The sequence below is a fragment of the Gouania willdenowi genome, chromosome 9 (assembly GCF_900634775.1).
Source record: "Gouania willdenowi chromosome 9, fGouWil2.1, whole genome shotgun sequence".
Taxonomy (NCBI): domain Eukaryota; kingdom Metazoa; phylum Chordata; class Actinopteri; order Blenniiformes; family Gobiesocidae; genus Gouania; species Gouania willdenowi.
The window spans coordinates 33,866,736-33,886,468 of NC_041052.1; the positions used below are offsets into that span (position 1 = coordinate 33,866,736).

Sequence of the window (19,733 nt, forward strand, 5' to 3'; positions counted from 1 at the left end):
CCTTTGAAACAGGATGGAAGCCCACGAGACATGGAGAAATGCAGATTCCTGCTCTAAACGTGAAGCCGTCATAGCAGGACTGACAGGAGAGAGCACCCTGATCTGAAAGGAAAAGGAAATGACAAAATAATACATTTAGTGCTGAAAAAAGCTATAGCTGTGCCACAGGGGATTTCTCCAAAATGATAACTTTGGTAGCTTTATATTCTGATATTACATACACTGACACTCTGCTTTGTACGAATCCCAAACAAAAATGGCAGAGGTGGTGTGTAGTAATGAAGTACATTCACTTCGTTTTAATGATTTGTACTTTACGTGAGTTTTTTTTTTTTTAAATCAGGACTTTTAATTTTACTCTATTACACTTAAAAAAAAAAAATTGATTTTTGCCACCTCATTGCTCGTTACAAATTAAAATATGAATATAATTAATGTAGAATGGGTGTGTCCAAGAGCTCGGAAAGAACAACTTCCGGTGTGCACGCGGACTGGAGGTAATGGCTGGATTAAGATGCCCGGGAATGCCCAGGGGACGCGGAGATTAACATGCTACCTCAGCAGTTAACGTTGATTAGTGTGACCATACGTCTGCTTTTATCTAGTCTCATCAAAATGTCTGGGTTTTCCAAGGACCCTGAACGCATCTCTGGAACACGTTAATTTAACAGACTGATGCAAATAAATGTTCATGTTGTGCTTTATGCACTTTGAAAAATACTTTACATTTACTTGTACTTTTGATACTTGAGTATTTTTTTCATAGATAGATTTGATATTTAAGTACATCAAATGTGAGCTGTTTTAAGTGATTTTGTAATGGAGGACTTTCACTTTTATTGTATTTGTATTTCAGATATAAAAAATTATGTACAAAAAAAATCTTTCCAACACAAAAGAAAAAATTCCACAACAACAAAAAACTGTCACGTGACTTTTGGAAGTAATTTTCCTGTTTTGTACTTGAAGGACATTTTTTTGTACTTTTGAAGGATTCTTTAGTAATTGAAGACATGTTTTTTTTTTTTGTATGTGTAAAGCATGCTCTATTTTTTTTGACAGGTACTTTTCTTATTTGCGAAACAAAATTGATTATTTTGATGAATGATGTTTGTGAATCTTCAGGCGTGAGTAAAACATGTTTATGACATTTAGACTAATCGACTGTGCACTTTTTTGACAGCAGTAGAGTTTGGGTTTATGTATTATTTGTATTTGACTTTGAGTTTTATTGTATTTTTACTTTTACTTCTTCAGGTACTTTATACACATCTAAAAAATGTCAACGATAGGAAAATACATGGCTTTGTTTACCGTGGCAGGTCTTGCAGGTAGGATGACACCTTTGACATGTAGTGTCGTGGCTGTTTGTGTAGTAGCTTGGGGGGCAGCTCTTCAAACACTGTCCCCACTGACTCAGATAGACGTAGTCCTGCCTGCAGCTCAGGCAGTTCTGATTGGTCGGACCCCAACAAGCAGTACAAGACGGGTCACATCGCTCGCAAAGCATGCTGGTAGTGTTGCCAAAGTGACTGGAGCAGAGCGAGAAAGCTAGTTTAGACTAAATCTGTTTACTGTTTGTTCTTTGGTTATTCAGTTTTAAAACTAAATCAAAATAACAACTAAACAGTGTGGTTATTTTGTTTTACTGACTTAAAACCAAAACAGAAATTAAGATACATCAAAAACCAAACAAGCGGCATTTTTCTGTTCTGATTTCCCCGTAAATATCTAAATATCCAGAGGTGAAAGTAATGGATTACAAGTACTCACATTACTGCTGCTTACATACTTGCTTTTTTGGGTACTTGTACTTTTTTTTCAGTAATTTTACTTGTACTTAAGTATGTTTTAAAAGAAGTAAAGTAATTCATTCATTTCTACACCCAATCATTACTGGGTAAAGTATTATTTTTTTGTTTTAAAATGATCAACGGACATTGTGGAACTACAAAAAATGAAATGACCAGACAACAATCAAATGCATCACATCATAGCCAAAAAAAAACATTAAATACCAGTTATTTTCTTAATTTTAAAATTCATAAATGTAGCTGTTGAGCCTGGGAATATTTTTATTTTGAATTGAATTCTTTGGTGTTATTTTAATTTAAAAAATAAGTGACAAACCTTTTATTTTATACAGATGCCTTTGTAGAAAATAAATAAAGTTTCAATTGTGGTAGATTTGGTCTCTTCCTTTTTAAGTTTATACATGAGATGTTTACTGTACGCAAGGGAACCGTACATAAGATTTATTACCAAAAACAAACATGAGGGGTGAAAGTAACAAGTAACTTTTACTATGAGTATTATTTAATTCAGCTACTTTTTACTTGTACTTGAGTATTTTATGTATGACTTACTTGTACTTATTTAGTACAATTTCAATCAAATAACAGTACTTCTACTGGAGTAGGATATATCTGTACTGGAAATATATCTGTACTGGAAATATCTCTCAAACAAAACAAGAAGTTACCATTAATATTTTAATCTTTAAACAGAAAAACATTGCATATCTGGTTTTTGATGTTTCCGTATTTCTGTTTTGGTTTAAAGTCAGTAAAAAGAACAAAAAAAAAAGACTTTTAATTTGTTTTTTTGATTTGGTTTTAAAATGGAATAACCAAAGAATGAACAGTACACAGATTAGATGATGATGTGAGAAAAGCTTTACCGACCTTTGTGAGCAGGCTTCCACACAGCTGCTGCCCTGCCTAAATAATCCAGGTTTACATGTCACACACTGCACGCTGTGATGGCCAGTGCACGACTCACAGCTGAAATGGCAGCGCTCGCACACACGCTCCTTGTCTTCGCTGTAATATCCCAGTGGACACTGCTGCACACAGGTGTTATCTGATACACACACAGATACACAATGACAGACTGAAAGAGGCTTAACATGGTGGATGAGAAGCATGAATGAAAGGATAAACATCAGTGGTTGATGCGGAGGAAACCTCAATACGTTCTATTAGATCAGTAAAGGAAAGCTTCTCAGTGATATGTAAATATTTTTTAGCAGGAAGTATATAGTTAAAAACATCCCAAAACCTCACAAGCACACAAACGATGTCATAAAAAACCCAAAAAATCTTACAAAACTTACAAAACTCATATCTCAATATTTTTTCTCAAAATGGCGATATACGATATAAATCTCGATAATTTTTACCAGATAATTAAGTTTTACCAGAAGACAATTCAGGGTTAAAACGCACTAAGAAATCCTTCTAACTCTCTTTTTAATGCTGTTCTGAGAAGTAGTGAAAGCAGCAACTCTTAAAACAGGTATTTTGATACAAAATAAGCTATATATATATATATATATATATATATATATATATATATATATATATATATAGCTTATATATATATAGGCAATATTGTAATTTTCTACAGAATATATCTTGAATCTTGATATATCGCTCAGCTCTACTTACAAATTTCCTGTTTTGTACTTGAAGGATATATACAGTATATATATATGTGTGTGTGTGTGTGTGCGTGTGTAAAACATGCTGTATTTGTTTGATAGGTATGTTTCTTATTTGCAAAACAAAATTCATTGTTTTGGTGAATGATGTTTTGTATTTGTTCAGGAATCATTGGGCATGAGTTTGTGATTTTTTGTCTCCATATGGAAGACTCAGTGATCACAGAAAACAAATTGAGATCTGTGCACTTTTTTGACAGCAGTATAATTTGGGTCTTAACAAAACAACAATGGGTCCCACTGGCCTTCCAAAGTGTTGGATTTTTTCCACTCACTCAGTAGAAAGTATGGCGCATTGCAGCTGAGGCACTGGTCTTTGCTGGGCCCAGAGCAGCGATGGCAGAGCTTGTGGCACTGTTGGCATTCCCCCTTTGGATCCAGGTATGAGCTGAGAGGGCACTGGTGGTACCAAACACAATGTCCGCTTGCCTCTTTACGTCTGTTGGTTTCACAACTGAGGCAGGACGAGGGTTCACTGCCAGAGCAGGTCAGACATGATCTGTCACAGTCTGGTTTGGAGGGAAAAAAGAGGCTTTGGTCACCCTAAACTACTACATATAGTAATATCAACTACAAACATTTGCATTGCCACAACAATCTAAATGGGAAAAAAAATTTGCCAACTCCTTCGGCTGTAGAGGTTTATCATGTATTAAGTCATTGAGGATTTAAAAAACAGCTATCTAGAGTCAAAGTTTCTGGCATTGTGCAGGATTCAAACCAGGCACTCCTTGATGACTGCTCAATGGAAGGTAGAATCAGACTTTAGTCACAGTGAGCTAAAGCGGCACAGAAATCTGAGGGTAAAAGACATACTTGTGGAACCAAAGTAAGGGATAAATGCAAAGTATTCCCACTAAAAGTATAATTTTAAGAAAGAAGAAGATTGTAGCAACATTTTAAAGTATAAATTCTGTCTGTAGCTGCAGAAATACTGTAAAGCTTTAACAGCAGTTTACCTCAAAGTTCATGAGAAACAGCTGTCACACTCTACCAGGCTGAATCAAGCACTCTAAGGCTTGCAAAAGCAGCCACGTTTGCATAAAACCTTAAATGACATTAAAAGTAAGAAATTTAGCATTTTACAAATTAGATATTAGCATTATCAATCAACAGCAGAATATCTTGATCTTTGAATGGTGTAAATCGGTAAAGGTTTGCATGCAGCATGACAGAGTCAATTAAAACATTTATATGAATTTATAAAGTACACAGATTTGTAGATTAAAGAATTGACAACATTTTAGTTTACAGTAAAAGAATAAAACCCAATATTACATTAAAAGTAAAAGTTGCATTCCCACAACTAATGTAGTACTCAAGGCCAGTCTTCTGCTATTCTTTAACTTCATTGACGTAATAATGACGAGAAGCAAAGAAGACTATATTTTGATGTGTTACTACTCAGCCAGTTCTTAACCAATCTACACCAAAATGTTTCACTGCTTAGTGGCAATGCTGCTCTCTAATTTGTAAAATGCTAACACGTTCTCTTTTAAGGTAATATTAGGTTTTATGCTTTTACTGAAAACTGCTTTATCTCTGTCAATTTTTAAATCAGAGACACAATTTTCGCATCAAAATGTTGTCCATTTTCGACAAATATATCTACTTTGTAGAGGTTGCACTCTGACAAGATAAATTTACATCAAGTGTTTGTCATGCTGCATTCAAATCTCAACCGATTTACACCATTCAAAGATCCGAATGTTCTGCTGCTTAGTGACAATGGTCATATCTTATTTGTAAAATGCTATCTCTCTAATTTAATGTAAGTTTTATGCAAATTAGCTTTTGTAATCCTTAGAGTGCTTGATTAGGTTTGCTAGAGTGTGACAGCTGCTGCTCATGAACTTTGAGGAAAACTGCTGTTAAAGCTTTAATCCTGCAGTTACAGCCATAATGTATAGCTTAAAATGTTGCTACAATCTCCCTCTTTCTTATATTTATACTTTTAGTGGGAATGCTTTGCATTCACCCCTTATTTTCAAGGAAGAAACAGTACTTCTACTTGATTAGGATACATCAGTACTCTTTACACCTCTGGTTGCAGACACCTTGTTTTTGTCTGTAAAATGTATTTAAATGAAGACTAAGATTAAAGAGGGAATGTTCTCTAACTGTTCAACCTTGTCATGGTTTTTAAAATAGATTTTTATGATCTCTGTCTTGTCTTGGTCTCCTTAGTGCGGTCTTGAGAACAACACTAATATCAACGTCTTCAAAAAAAAGGAAGAAGTAGGACTCACTATTACTTTGATGTTTTTTTTGTTTACCTCTACACTCTCTGGTAATCTTGTCATAGTATGTGGGGGGCGGACACTCAGGCAAACACTCTCCATTGTAACGAACAGCTTTTTTGTTGGAACACACGATACAGTCATCGTCGTCAGGCCCATCACACGAGGCACAGTCAGTGTGGCAGCGAACGCACTCCTGTTGTTTCTCACTGGGAAAAAAACCTTCAGGACAATCATCCACACAGCGGTCGTCATACAGGAAGTAATGCTCTGCACACTCTGTGGGGAGGAAACAGAAAGGAAGACAAAGGGTTGGTAGTAGGCAGTGTTGCTTTAAAAAGTAATTAGTTATAGTTACTCACTACTTGTTCCAAGAAGTAACTGAGTTAGTAACTAAATTACTTTAAAACAAAAGTAACTCATTACCAAGGAAAGTAACTGTTAAAAAAAAAAAAGTTGATCTATGTCAAATAATTCATATTTTTTAGATGCGTGTGTCGTGAGGTGCTTCATTAAATTTGAATTGCTTACAACGGATGTCGACAAAGTCTTCTCTCCTCGATGTAATGTACGTTTTTGTCTTTGACCATAATTAATTTAAAGTAGTGTTTGTATCGCCATCTTAAAAATGACAACTTTTCATCAGACTCGCCATCTCTGCTGCTTCATCCAATCTGCAGTGTGTGTGTGTGTGTGTGTGTGTGTGTGTGTGTGTGTGGCGTGTGCTGGCACATGTGTAAAAACACTGGCTCTGATATTGGCCATGACACATGACGCCGTCTTAGCCAATCATAATCTCTCATCTTGTTTTTAACCCACCTCCTCACTACAGCTGAGTAAGAAGCCGGGGATGCTTTCTGATCACAGTTTATTCAACCAATACATGTAACGCACCGCATTTAACGTTCAGTAACGATAACGGCGTTGTAATGGCGTAAAAAGTAATTCCTTAGATTACCCCGTTACTGAAAAAAAAACGCTGTTATTTTAAACGCCGTTACTCCAAACACTGGTAGTAGGTAATGTAAATACTTTAAATCATCAACACATTTAACCCATCATTACTTTGAAAAAAGTAATGATGGGTCACTTTAGATAAAGGCAAAGTGTGAATGGTTTTCTACATACTCCTGCACATTAGGTCCTGGTTGCACTCGTCACAGTGAGTTGTGCAGCGATGGCACTCCTTGTTACCAGCGAAGTATCCCAGAGGACAGTGTCCCACACAGGAGTGATCTAACAGGAAGTACTGGACCTCACAGCTCAGACAGTACGTGGGCTTTTCCTCACACGATCCACAGTCTGGGGCACATGGTTGGCACACGCCACCGAGAGGAAACCCTCTAAGAAAGAGTCACAAGATGGCATTACACACGCACACGCACACACACACACACAGGGGTGAACAGGCCATCTGGCATACAGGGAAATTATCCCAGTGGGCCGTCGACCCAAAGAGGGCCGGTCCACTACACTTTTATTTGACAGAATATTGTCATCACGATTATAGTTACAATTAGTTTTTAAAACACTACTTTTGAACAAAAACATGTGTACAGTTTACAGTGCAAAATAAAGTATTAAAATGGAATTATGATTAAAAAATATTTAAAAAATGTAGCCCAAGAATTTAAAATGTATCAAAGGCTAACTGAATAAATACACTATTACAAAGTGCAGAGCCCGTATTTGAAATGTAAATATTGCGAACAATCGGGTTAATTTAATCGTGGCAAACAAAATCGTTATCACGATTAAAATTTGATCAGTTGTGCAGCCCTAGTAACAGGTGGCCAAAAATGATCCAAAAGTGGCAAGAAAATAGTGAAAAGTCACTAAAATGGGCCAAAACCAGTCAAGAGTGGCCAGAAAATGGGCAAATGAAGAGTAACCAGGTGGTATTTAATGGCAAAGGGTGAGAAAAATGTGGTAAACAATAGTGAAAAGGGCAAAAATGTGGAACAAAATGAAGCAAAACGTAAGGAAAAAAGGAAACAAGTGTCAAAAAGAACTTGAAAAAATGGACAAGAAATAGGAAAAAAAGGGATATTTATGGGCAAAAGGTATAGCTAAAGTCTGAATAAAGTGTCAGAACTTTTTAAAAAGGGACAAAAATGGGACAAAAACAGTCAAGAGTGGGCAAAAAAATGGGCAAATAAAGAGGAACCAAGTGGTATGTAATGGCAAAGGATAGCTTTAATGAGCAAAATTTGGCAAATAATAGTGAAAAGGGGCAAAAATGTAGAACAAAAAAAGGCAAAATGTAGGGAAGAAAGGAAACAAGTGGTATTTATTGAGCAAAAGTAGCTTATTTAGATGAAAATTGGAGAACAAAATTTAAAAAAGGACAAAAATTTGATTAAAGAGTCAAAAAGAACTTGCAAAAATGGACAAAAACGAGGGGAAAAAAGGGATATTTATTGGCAAAAAATATAGCTAAAGTCTGAAAAAAGTTTGCGAACTTTTTGAAAAGGTGCAAAAATTGGACAAAGGAAGTTGCAAAATGACCAAAGGAAATCGGTAAAAAGGGATTCAAAAGTTTCCCCCTCTTTAGGTTTTCTGGGGAAATAATTCAAATGAAACATAAAACACCACATGTTGAGAATCACTGATTTCAAAACGACTTCTACGTATGTCGCTGAATTTTTGTCCCAGTCCACCTCTGCACACACATGTACAGTATGTAGACCAACAAATACAAATGTAGAACATGAAGAATTGGTACCTTGGACATTGAAGCACACACACATCATGGTGCAGGTACATCCCACTGCGACACTCCTGGCACTGTTGGCTGTTCTGACACATCGCACAGCCCGTCATACAGTCCTGGCACTGCACAGATGTCTGGTTGGCAAACGTTCCAGAAGGACAGCGGGATACACACGTCTGTTGAGCTGTCAGAAAACGACCTGAAGGCCCGGATGAAACAAAAATCTGAAATCATTTGTTAGGTCGCCAGGTCCGGCCCGTTATATAGGCAATTAAGGCTATAGGCGCCATACAGCCTAATGTTAATGCTAGATTAGTGCTAATGCTAGGCTAATGCCATTGTCACTACCCAAAGGCCTGATTGTTTCAGATTCGCATGCACGAAACGCGTCACCATCCTGTCGGCTTATTTTACGACAGTTTGTGTACTATTTAAAAGGTTGAAACCCAGATATTTAAAAAGAATTACAAATTTATGTTTTGAGACAATTCCGATTTATTTTGGTTTTTGTCTTATTTCCTGTTTGGTTTTTGATTGTTAATATTGTGTATTGTGTTTTTATCCAATTAAAAACAACACAATACAGTCACATGTTTAAATGTGTACTATTAAAATATTTAACAAACGTTGTATGGTTGGTTTACATTCAAATATCATGTCCAAGTAGCTCTGTCGTAAGGACTGAGAGTGAAGGAAGTGTCTACGTGCATGAGTTGAATGGATCTGCTCAGTGAAAAGATGAGGTAGTGAAAGCCATTGCTTGGTTAATGCTAATGCTAGGTTAGTGCTAATGCTAGGTTAATGCTAATGCTAGGATAGTGCTAATGCTAGGTTTATGCTAATGCTAGGTTTATGTTAATGCTAGGTTAGTGCGAATGCCAGTCTAATGTTATTGCTAATGCTAGGTTAATGCTAATGCTAACGTTAGGTTAATGCTAACATTAAATTAATGCTAATGCTAACGTTAGGTTAATGCTAACATTAAATTAATGCTAATACTAGGTTAGTGCTAATGCCAGGCTAATGCTATTGCTAGGCTATTGCTAATGTTAAGCTAATGCTAGGTTCATGCTAATGCTAACATTAAGTTAATGCTAATGTTAGGCTAATACTAGGCTAATGCTAACATTAGGTTAATGCTAATGCTAGGTTAATGCTCATGCTAAGTTAGTGCTAATGCCAGACTAATGATATTGCTAGGCTAATGCTAATGCCAGTTTAATGCTAATGCAGTGCGACGCAGGCCAGCACCTGTATCTTCACTTGAAATTTCTTCAGGAAATGCAAATATTCTAGTTTAAAAATGAAATTGACTCCAACCCTGGCCGTATCATATAGTCCTGATAGAAAGTGTTTTTTTAACCTGAGTAGCAGCTGCTGCAGTCGTCCTTTCCTGCTCCATAGCAGGTTTTACAGGTGGAGGAACACAACTCACATTTATTCTCATCTGAACAGAAAACAAGAAGTCAGGAATGACACAAGCACAAACAATCCTTCCTCATAAATAAAACTCTGACAGCAAACATGGCACCCATTATAAACTAGCAACGATTAGAGGAGCAAATGGTTTTATGATGACGTTGAAGTTGAAACGTACTGCTTCTGAAGTGATTCTCAGGACATAAAGCTCTCTCTCTGCCCTCCAAACATTCCCCTTTTTTCAGAGTAAAGTCGTCTTCGCAGGAGTCGCAGTCGTCGTATCGTGGCCCTCCACAGCTACGACAGTCACTGTGACAGGGCTCACATTCAAGGGCCTCCTCATCCACAAAGAAACCTTCCTCACATTGGTCCACACACTCTCCACCTGCACACACACACACACACACACACACACACGCACACGCACACACAGAAAAAAAGACAAAAAATTACTCCTAAAACACAAAATCACAAAAAAAAAAAAAAAAAAACACAAAATTGACCCTAAAAAATATAGAAAATAAAAGACAAATTGAGAAAATGGTAACAACAATGCACAAAAATGACTGCAAAAAAAACCAAACAGCAAAAACACTAAAATAAACAGAAAAAATACAAAATTACAAAAATACACAACATTATTACAAAAACATACAAGATGTGTACATACTGTAAATAACAATAATAACACAAAAACTCAAAACAACAACAAAAACACACAAAAATCAGACAAAAATATACACAACAACAACATCAACAAAAAACACAAAACATCTGGTCATTCTAAACGTTGATAATGTGTTTCTCACATCATTGTGGCCCTCTCTGGGATAAAAAACAAAACATACTGACTGCAAAAATATAAAAAATTAAACACAAATTGAGAAAACGGTAACAATAATTCACAAAAATGACTCCAAAAAAAGCAAAACACAACAAAGACACTAACAAATAACAGAAAAGATACAAAAATATACAAAATGATTACAAAAACACACAAGATGAGCACAAAAATACAAAATAATTACACAAAAACTCTGAACACACAAAAAAAAAAAAAACCAGAAAAATTAGACAAAAATATACAAAATAACAAAAATACACAAAACCATATAACGTTAGCTTTGGTCATTCTAAATGTTGATGATGTGGCCCTCGCTGGGATAAATTGTCCCCTGTCTAAACTCTAAACCTAGTGTTCTTACCAAAAACAACAAATCCCTCTTCACACCAGTAGCACTGGGACTGGTCACAGACCTCACAGTGTTTGTCTTCACATGCAGCACATGTCATGTTGTCGTTATGATTATAGGTTCGATCAGGACAGGAGTGATGGCAGTCACTGTCTAACCTGGCATCAATGGGAGAAAGAGTGCATGAAGACACAGAACATATGGAGGAAAGAAAAGAGTGGAGCTGCAGAGACTTACTGGTAGAAACCCTGTTCACATTTCAGGCAAATGGTCTTTTGGTCCTTTTCACCTGAAGAAAAGATCATATCAATGAAGAATGATCACTTTCTGTTCAAATCAATGAGCAACAACATTGATCATTATCGATGTACAGTATATTAAAGCTGCAGCATGTCACACAGGCAACAGCAACAAACAGCTGTAAAGGTTGATATTTGCAGCCAATGAGGTTCACAGCTGTTTAATGACCAGCAGGAGGCGCTCTGATCACACCTAGTGAACAGAGCTGTTAACGTCACTTTGCTATTTTAGAAAATGCTTCCGACTTTTTAAAGCATAATATCTAACATAATAATTTTCTAAATATTTGTACTGATAAGTATAGAAGCCCATTCCCACCAGTAAAAAACAATTATAATTATGAGATACTAAGTCATAATTATGACTTAATATCTTCCATAGGAAACCCAATCCTACCCATTCCCACCAGTAAAAAAACTAGTAAAAGTAAAATAATAATTCTGTTATAATTTTAAGTCATAAGTCATATATAGTCATATATATCTCATAATTATGAGATGCTAAGTCATAATTATGACTTAGTATCCCATCATTATGACTTAAGATTTTATTAATGTTATTTTACGTTTCTTTTTTTTTTTTACTTCATAATTACGAGTTAGTATCTCATATTTATGACTTAGTATCTCATAATTATGACTTAGTATCTCAAAATTTGGACTCAGCAACTAATAATTATGACTTAGTATCTCATATATATGACTTTGTATCTCATATTTATGACTTAGTATCTCATAATTATGACTTAGTATCTCAAAATTTGGACTTAGCAACTAATAATTATGACTTAGTATCTCCTATTTATGACTTAGTATCACATAATTATGACTTACTATCTCATAAATATGACTTAGTATCTCAAAATTTGGACTTAGCAACTCATAATTATGACTTAGTATCACTTAATTTTGACTTAGCATCTCATAATTATGACAAGATTTTATTATCATTATTTTACATTTTATAGTTTTTTGCTTTTTCATTAATAATTATGATTTAGTATCTCATAATTATGACTTATGATCAGGTAATATTGACTTAGTATCTCATAAGTATGACTTAAAATTAATTATTATTGTTATTATTATTACTTTTCCTAGTTTTTTGTTTTAAGTCATAATTATGACAGCGTCAAATTATGACTTCGTATCACATAATTATGAATGAGTATCTCAGAATTATGACAAAGAAACCAAAAAAAACTAGGAAAAGTAAAATAATAATAATACTATCGTAAGTCAGTATCACCATAGACAACTTCTATAGGAAGTTGGACTATAGTCATGTCATGTCTACAGTAGCGCTTCTAGGAATAAGGTAAGTCATTGTTTTACATCAGAAACTCAGAGTTAATTCTTGTAGAAGGGGAAGTGAACACAGTGGACGTAGAATATGATGAAGAACACTATTAAAAAAGCTTCTTCTGGAGATATTCCATTCATCCATTGGTAGATTTATCCTGCAGTGACCCCCACACCTCATTCCTCCTGAACTTCTGCTTCCTGCACATGCAATTTAACACCGCACAGGTTTGCACTTCAATGCAGTGGACAAGCCACTACCTGTGGAAGCCATTACTCATCCAGCAGGAGACTGGGAGAAAGCAGAGGTGGGAGGGACAAGGAGAGAAGAGCCGGAAATCATGCCTGCAGGCAGTGAATAGTGCCCGCATGAATATTAACTGTGGTAACCAGAAGAGGTGTGTGTGTGTGTGTGTGTGTGTGTGTGTGTGTGTGTGTGTGTGTGTGTGTGTGTGTGTGTGTGTGTGTGTGTGTGTGTGTGTGTGTGTGTGTGTGTGTGTGTGTGTGTGTGTGTGTGTGTGTGTGTGTGTGTGGTCAACTGGTGCTCACATCCTGAGGTATTCACCTGTGGAATGTGTGAGCACTTGTTCACAGATTCACTTACACGCTCCATGAGCTGCTACTATTTACTGCTGCTAAAGTGCTTTCCTCTCAGACTCAGCACAAAGTTAAATCAAACATCTGCACAGTACGTTAAGAGGACAACCCACATTTTAGTTCGGGGGCCAAATACAGACAAGTTTGATCTCAAGTGGGCCGCACAGGTGGGGAATTGAACAATTTCAACATTAGTGCTACTTTGCTTTTCCATTTTTAAATGATATAAAAGCATGTAGAGTATATAAGGCACCAACAATATCCAAGCAATAGGTGACAGGTAGTCAGGGGATGGACAGCCCATCTGGTATACCAGGCATCGTCCCGGTGGGCCGTTGACTCCAAGTGGGTCGATCCACTACGTGTTTTTTTGTTTTGATGAGCGAGTGGAGGCAGAAATTGTAAATGTGGCCAAAAGTAGTGCGAAAGGGGCAAAAACTTAGAAAACAACAACAAAAACACAAAATCTTTGTTGTTTCCTGTATTTATGCTCAGATTGGAAGTTACTATATCACATTTTTGTGGCCCCAGCGTAGTAAAAGATAATCTCTGCTTTACACCTATTCATTCTTTATTTGCTGATATTCACATTATGTTTGTAGTTGTTTTAATCAAACATAAAGTCACTGAAAACTGTTTTGATGGACTTGAGACACACTGTTGTTTTATCTGGTTTCAGGATAAAAACATGTTTGATAAATGTCTTACCAACTATTGAAGATGAATGGATAAAGTCACAAATATTTTGAGATATTACTGCAGGAGAGAGCATTAAATCCCATTTAAAGACAGAAATGGAAGCCTCTGATTTATTTAACACAAGTTTCTGAACACATTGTTCAGGACTCGTCACAAAAAAGATCTTGTGTTTTTCAATCTAAAAGCTGAATCTTCCTTATTCTTAAAAAAATAAATCACTTCCTTTATTTTTAAAAAGAACAATATCTTTTCAATAATTACTTTTTGATAAGGAAGAAAAAAATTATTTGTGTACCTTTCTGAACGGGATGTTAGTTTGACTATTTGAATGAAGTGAGCTGATGTCATTTTGTCCACCATAAAAAAAGGCAGTAGGTCACATTTCTGGACCCTTGAAACTGAGATTTATGACTTAGTATCTCATTATTATGACTTAATATCTCATAAATATGACTCAGCAACTCATAATTATGACTTAGTATCTCAAAGTTTGGACTTTGCAACTCATAATTCTGACTTAGTATCTCTTAATTTTGAATTAGCATCTCATAATTATGGTATAAGATTTTCTTATTATTTTACTTTTCCTAGTTTTTTGTTTTTTAATTAATAATTATGATTTAGCATCTCATAATTATGACTAATGATTTATAATAACAATAATAATAATGATAATAATAATTATTATTATTCTTATTCTTATTATTTTACTTTTCCTAGTTTTTTTGTTTTGTTCAGTCATAATTATGACTTGAAATATTGTAATTATGACTTACTATTGCATAATTATGACTTAGTATCTCAGAATTATGACATAGAACAAAAAACTAGGAAAAGTTAAATAATATTAAAATCGTAAGTCATAATAGTATCACCATAGACAACTTCTAATAAACCACACAACGCACACACGCACACACAGGTTGAGGTTGGTCTCAATATGAAAGGTAAATGAAACCCAGAACGCCCGTCACAGAGTGTAATCAATGGTACTTGAGGATAAGACGATCACAGACACAAACCATCATAGTTTTCTTCACAATTAATATTGCACACTGTGTTTCAGGAGTTTGGCACCTCACACACACACACACACACATATGAACACACACACACACACACACACAAATGAACACACACACACACACTTCCTCTCCATGAACCTGTGAAACATCATTTCATGAGACCAATCATCTGCGACAAGTGAGAGCCAAGGGTGCACGGAGGACGTTTAGCACAGAATGCATAATAACGACATAATAACAGCTTGTGTTCACCTCAAACTACCTCCGATAACAACTACTATCATTACAACATTGAAGTCGTTTTTATGAAATGTTGCACCCAGTTCAGTTTGGGTCCAAAACACAGATGTTTAATGAGAGTTTGCTCATCATTATTTATTTATTTCACCATGTCTGCATAGGTTAACACTACATATAGTGTGATCTTTTTGTGACAACTATTTTTTGGGTTGTTATTTCTTTAGCAAAAGATAAAATAATAAATGTATTATATTCTACAATTGGGATGGTCACCAGCCCTTAATAAGGAAGGGCAGGATAGACTTAGCAACACCTCAATGAAGAGGAACTATGAATGTAAAGGCGTTAGGAAAGATAATCAAAAGAAACTATTTTGATCAGCTCATTGAGATGACTTTGTTGTAAATTGCGCTATACAAATAAAGTTGAATTGAATTTAATTTAATTACTAGACATTTCCTGCGACCTCACATGAGGTCTCGACCCCAAGGTAGAAAACCCCTGCCCTAAGATGTTTTTGTTGTTGTTGTTGTTGTTTTTTCACCATGGTGAGTGCTGCACAATTTAAAGTTGACTAATTATAAAACATTGAACGTTTTCCAAACAAAGCTCAGCTGCTTTAGGTTCATTTATGCATGTGCAGTAATTGGGATCCTACAGCACTGAGAGTGATTCACATCAACAATGTGTGGCAGCATCATTACTGAGTGCAGACGCACAACTTTTAGTGTGAAATGCATTTTCATGTGTTGCATACTTTGATTACATGCTCGCCCATCTCTGTGTGTCCCAGTGACAGACAGAGAGAAGGAAACGTCATTAGCAGTGAGACAAACAGTAAACACAATCAGGGCCTGTTTCACTGGCTACTGATTCCTCATGTTTTTACTCCTGACTTTGAAGCGTCAGCACACCAAGCTGCAGCCCCTGCTGTTTCGCTGATGAGGAAGTCGACAGAAAAGATGTCATACTTACTGCGTTTACAACTCTCACAGCCCTCATCGCAGGGGAGACAATCACCATTTTCAGCATCTGAAACCTCGCCTGAAGAGCAGGTGGAACAATCCACAGTTTCAAAAAGAAGACTAAAGCAAATATTATAGCATTAAAGCTCACATAGTTTCAAATAATCATTCAACGTGAAAGTACCACAATGTTAGAGAAGAGGATTAGGGCCAATTTTGATGGGTAAAATAATAAAGTCTAAATGACAAGATTAAAGTGAAATTGACAAGAATAAAGTCGAAATGTCGAGAATGAAATCGAAATGATGAAAATAAAGTTGAAATGACTAAAATAAAGTTGAAATGTTGAGAATGAATTCGAAATGTTGAGATTAAAGTTGAAATGACGAGAAAAAAGGGGAAATGATGGAAATGAAGGCGAAATGACAAAAATTAAAGTTAAAAAAATTAAAAAAATTAAGTTAAAATGATGAAAATAAAGTTGAAATGATGAAAATAAAGTTGAAATGTTAAGTATAAAGTCAAAATGTTGAGAATAAAGTCGAAATGACGAGAATAAAGTCGAAATATTGAGATTAAAGTTGAAATGTTGAGAATAAACTCAAAATGATGAAAATAAAATTGAAAGGATGAAAATAAAATTGAAATTTTGAAAATAAAGTCGAAATGTTGAGAATGAGTTCGAAACGTTGAGATTAAAGTTGAAATGTTGAGAATAAAGTCGAAATGACGAGAATAAAGTCGAAATATTGAGATTAAAGTCAAAATGTCAGAAAATAGTCTAATGTCCAGAATGAAGTTAAAATGTAATGTCAAGATTAAAATCAAATTGTCGAGATTAAAGTTGACATTTTGAGAATAAAGTCAAAATGTTCTAATTGAAATATATCTGTGGTTTGAAGAGCCTAAAAATGAGCATCACATATTTAATGAACAAATATAACATTAGTAAAATGTTTAAGAAGGATTTTCTATGTAAAGACCAACTAAAAAGCCCATTTTCCAAAGTATTTATACAATATTAAAAGGTAGATTTATTTATTTAAACTTGTATTAAGGCAGTAAAATCACCTGTGCTACACTCCAGTGGGATGCAGAGACCATTTCTGAGCTTGTGTCCTGGGCTGCAGTACAGGCATCGATCCACAGCTGTACAGATGTTGCACTCACTGAGACACGCCTCACATCGTTTCCATCGTGAGTGGTAGAATCCCTCTGGACACGCCTCACGACACTGGTTGTGAAACAGGTACAGACTCACCCCAAATTTGTCTGAGTACAGAGCGAGAAACCACGAGAAAAAATTAGGAGAGGAGTCACATATGCCAGAAAAGAAAAGAGCGTGGGAAAAAAAAAAATGTTACATTACAACCTCGGTTCCCAAAGTGGGGTATGCAAATTGTCATAGGGGGTACATGAATAAAAATGTAAAATGGAAAACTATAGAACATAATCAACCAGCAGTCAGGAGCCTCCATGCATTACTGACGTAAGACTACCCATGGTTACAGGTTATTATTATTATTTTATTATTATATAATATTTCTCAGCAGGATAGGTAAAATTCAGAGACAAAGTGCACTCTAGGGCTACATTGTATGTGACAAGAATTAGCTTTTTATAATGTTTATTGTTGCCAGGATTAGTGCACAAAATGGCAAGATGAGTCCAGCTATATAGATATACTTATATCTTATACTGCTTTATATTTGAACTAGATTCATATTTAAGAAAGTGAAAGTATAGAAAGTTGTTTAAGATTGTTTCGTGTGTGGTGTTATAATTTGAATCAGAACAATAATTGAAACATTATTAAAAATAACTTTTTCAATCAGTATTTCTTTTACTAGTACTGGTAGTGCAAAAAAGATGAAAAAACTGAACGGAAAAGTTTAATGGCGTCTCAGTTTTCCTTCACGACCTAACTGCTTATGCTATTCACAAAGAGAGCTACGCAAGATCCGAAGCTGTCAATCATCGTCATATATGACGTAAAATCCCATTTTTCAACCTCAAATAACTTATTTAAAACAAACTCCACAGAAAAATGAGCACTTGAACACAATGTAGGGTGGTAATAACTAATAATCACTGCACTGTTTAGGTATAAAATAAAATTATGTGATGCGTATTTTAACTTTGTAGTTTGACCCACATCCCATCTGTTATCATTGAGGAGGCGGGGTTTATGACCTATACTGCAGCCAGTCAGCAGGGGAGCTCTAAAAATAAAAGCGTCACTACCCCGTGAGCGTCCATCGTTTATTCTTTTTACAATCTAAGGTTGAAATGCGTGTGTCTCACACCTAATGTGTGAGATTTGAGTGGGAAAAAAAAGACGGACCCCGAAGTACCATGATGCTATCGAAATTGGGAGCTGTAATCTCAAAACAAATAAAAATAAACATTTTGCAACACACTTAACTTTTAGCAGTAGAAAAACGTTTTTAATATTGACCGTCTTTTGTGGACTGGAGGAGGGTCTTCTTCTACTGACTGTTAGAGGTTGTAAATGAACAGATTGGTGCACTAGCGCCCCCTCAAACTGAGGTCAAAAGCTGAATAGGTTTAATTTCTGGGTAAACATGAATGTGCCGTCCAGGCTAAATAAAATTAAAATAAACGTTTGGCAAAACCAAATGAGTCCAAAATAATGCATGTTCACACTCAACCTATGTGCAAGCTGTCAAAAAAGTTTCAGGTGGAACAGACACCACATCGGGGAAATATTCGCTCCACAAACACACACACAAGCACGCACACGCGCGCAGAACTTCCTCGACTTATGAGAGAGATTAGACATTTCAGGGGACCCATTTGAATTGCAGATGACCCCACATGGGGTCACAACCCCATGGTTGAAACACACTGCATTACATTATTATATTTTTTAAGTGTGCAGGAGTAGGGGGTACATGGCTTCAGGTTAAATGTCTCAAGGAGGAACGGGACTGTGGAAAGTTTGGGAAACATATTACAATAAATGCAGAGGTGCCAAAAATCAAAATTTTCCCCGTAAAAAACTGATTTATCACATTGTCAAAAGAACAAAAATAGCTATTAATAAAGCATAATAATTGTGAAAATAGGATAAATATTTCACCATTAGATTTTGATTTGAAGAAGTGAAAATATACAATACAGTTGTTTGTGTGGTGGTGTTTTACACAATTTGAAAAAGAAGAATGACCTAAAAAAAATTCTAAAAACAATGATTTTTATTTTTATTACTATTTAATTATTTAATTAACTATTTAATCATTAAAAGAAGAATCAAATTTATTATTATTTAAATACTATATATTTTATACTGTTTTTTCTTTAACAAGATTTTTATGTGAGGAAGTGGATGTATAAAATACAGCATGTGGTGTTTTAATTTGAAAAATGATAATAATCTGAAAGTTCTATTTAAAAAAAAAAAAAATAGTTGACTAGACATTTCAGGCGACCCAATTTGAATTCCAGGCGACCCCATATGGGGTCACGACCCCAAGGTTGAAAAACCCTGGTCTAACTATACATGTATTTAAATAGTT

General features: G+C 35.3%; 1 protein-coding gene across 1 annotated transcript in view; it reads right to left on the bottom strand.

The window, feature by feature from the left end:
- Positions 1-19,733, bottom strand: part of pcsk5b (proprotein convertase subtilisin/kexin type 5b) — a 162,241-nt gene that overhangs the window by 2,255 nt on the left and 140,253 nt on the right. Inside the window, exons 23-35 of the mRNA XM_028456388.1 lie at positions 17,266-17,466; positions 16,205-16,273; positions 11,305-11,356; positions 11,080-11,225; positions 10,053-10,259; positions 9,819-9,902; positions 8,468-8,654; positions 6,871-7,085; positions 5,779-6,021; positions 3,778-4,011; positions 2,685-2,862; positions 1,315-1,532; positions 2-102 (exon numbers count right to left, since the gene is read on the bottom strand). Coding sequence (XP_028312189.1) covers positions 2-102; positions 1,315-1,532; positions 2,685-2,862; positions 3,778-4,011; positions 5,779-6,021; positions 6,871-7,085; positions 8,468-8,654; positions 9,819-9,902; positions 10,053-10,259; positions 11,080-11,225; positions 11,305-11,356; positions 16,205-16,273; positions 17,266-17,466 — 2,135 coding nt within the window. The remainder of the gene's footprint in view (position 1; positions 103-1,314; positions 1,533-2,684; positions 2,863-3,777; positions 4,012-5,778; positions 6,022-6,870; positions 7,086-8,467; positions 8,655-9,818; positions 9,903-10,052; positions 10,260-11,079; positions 11,226-11,304; positions 11,357-16,204; positions 16,274-17,265; positions 17,467-19,733) is intronic.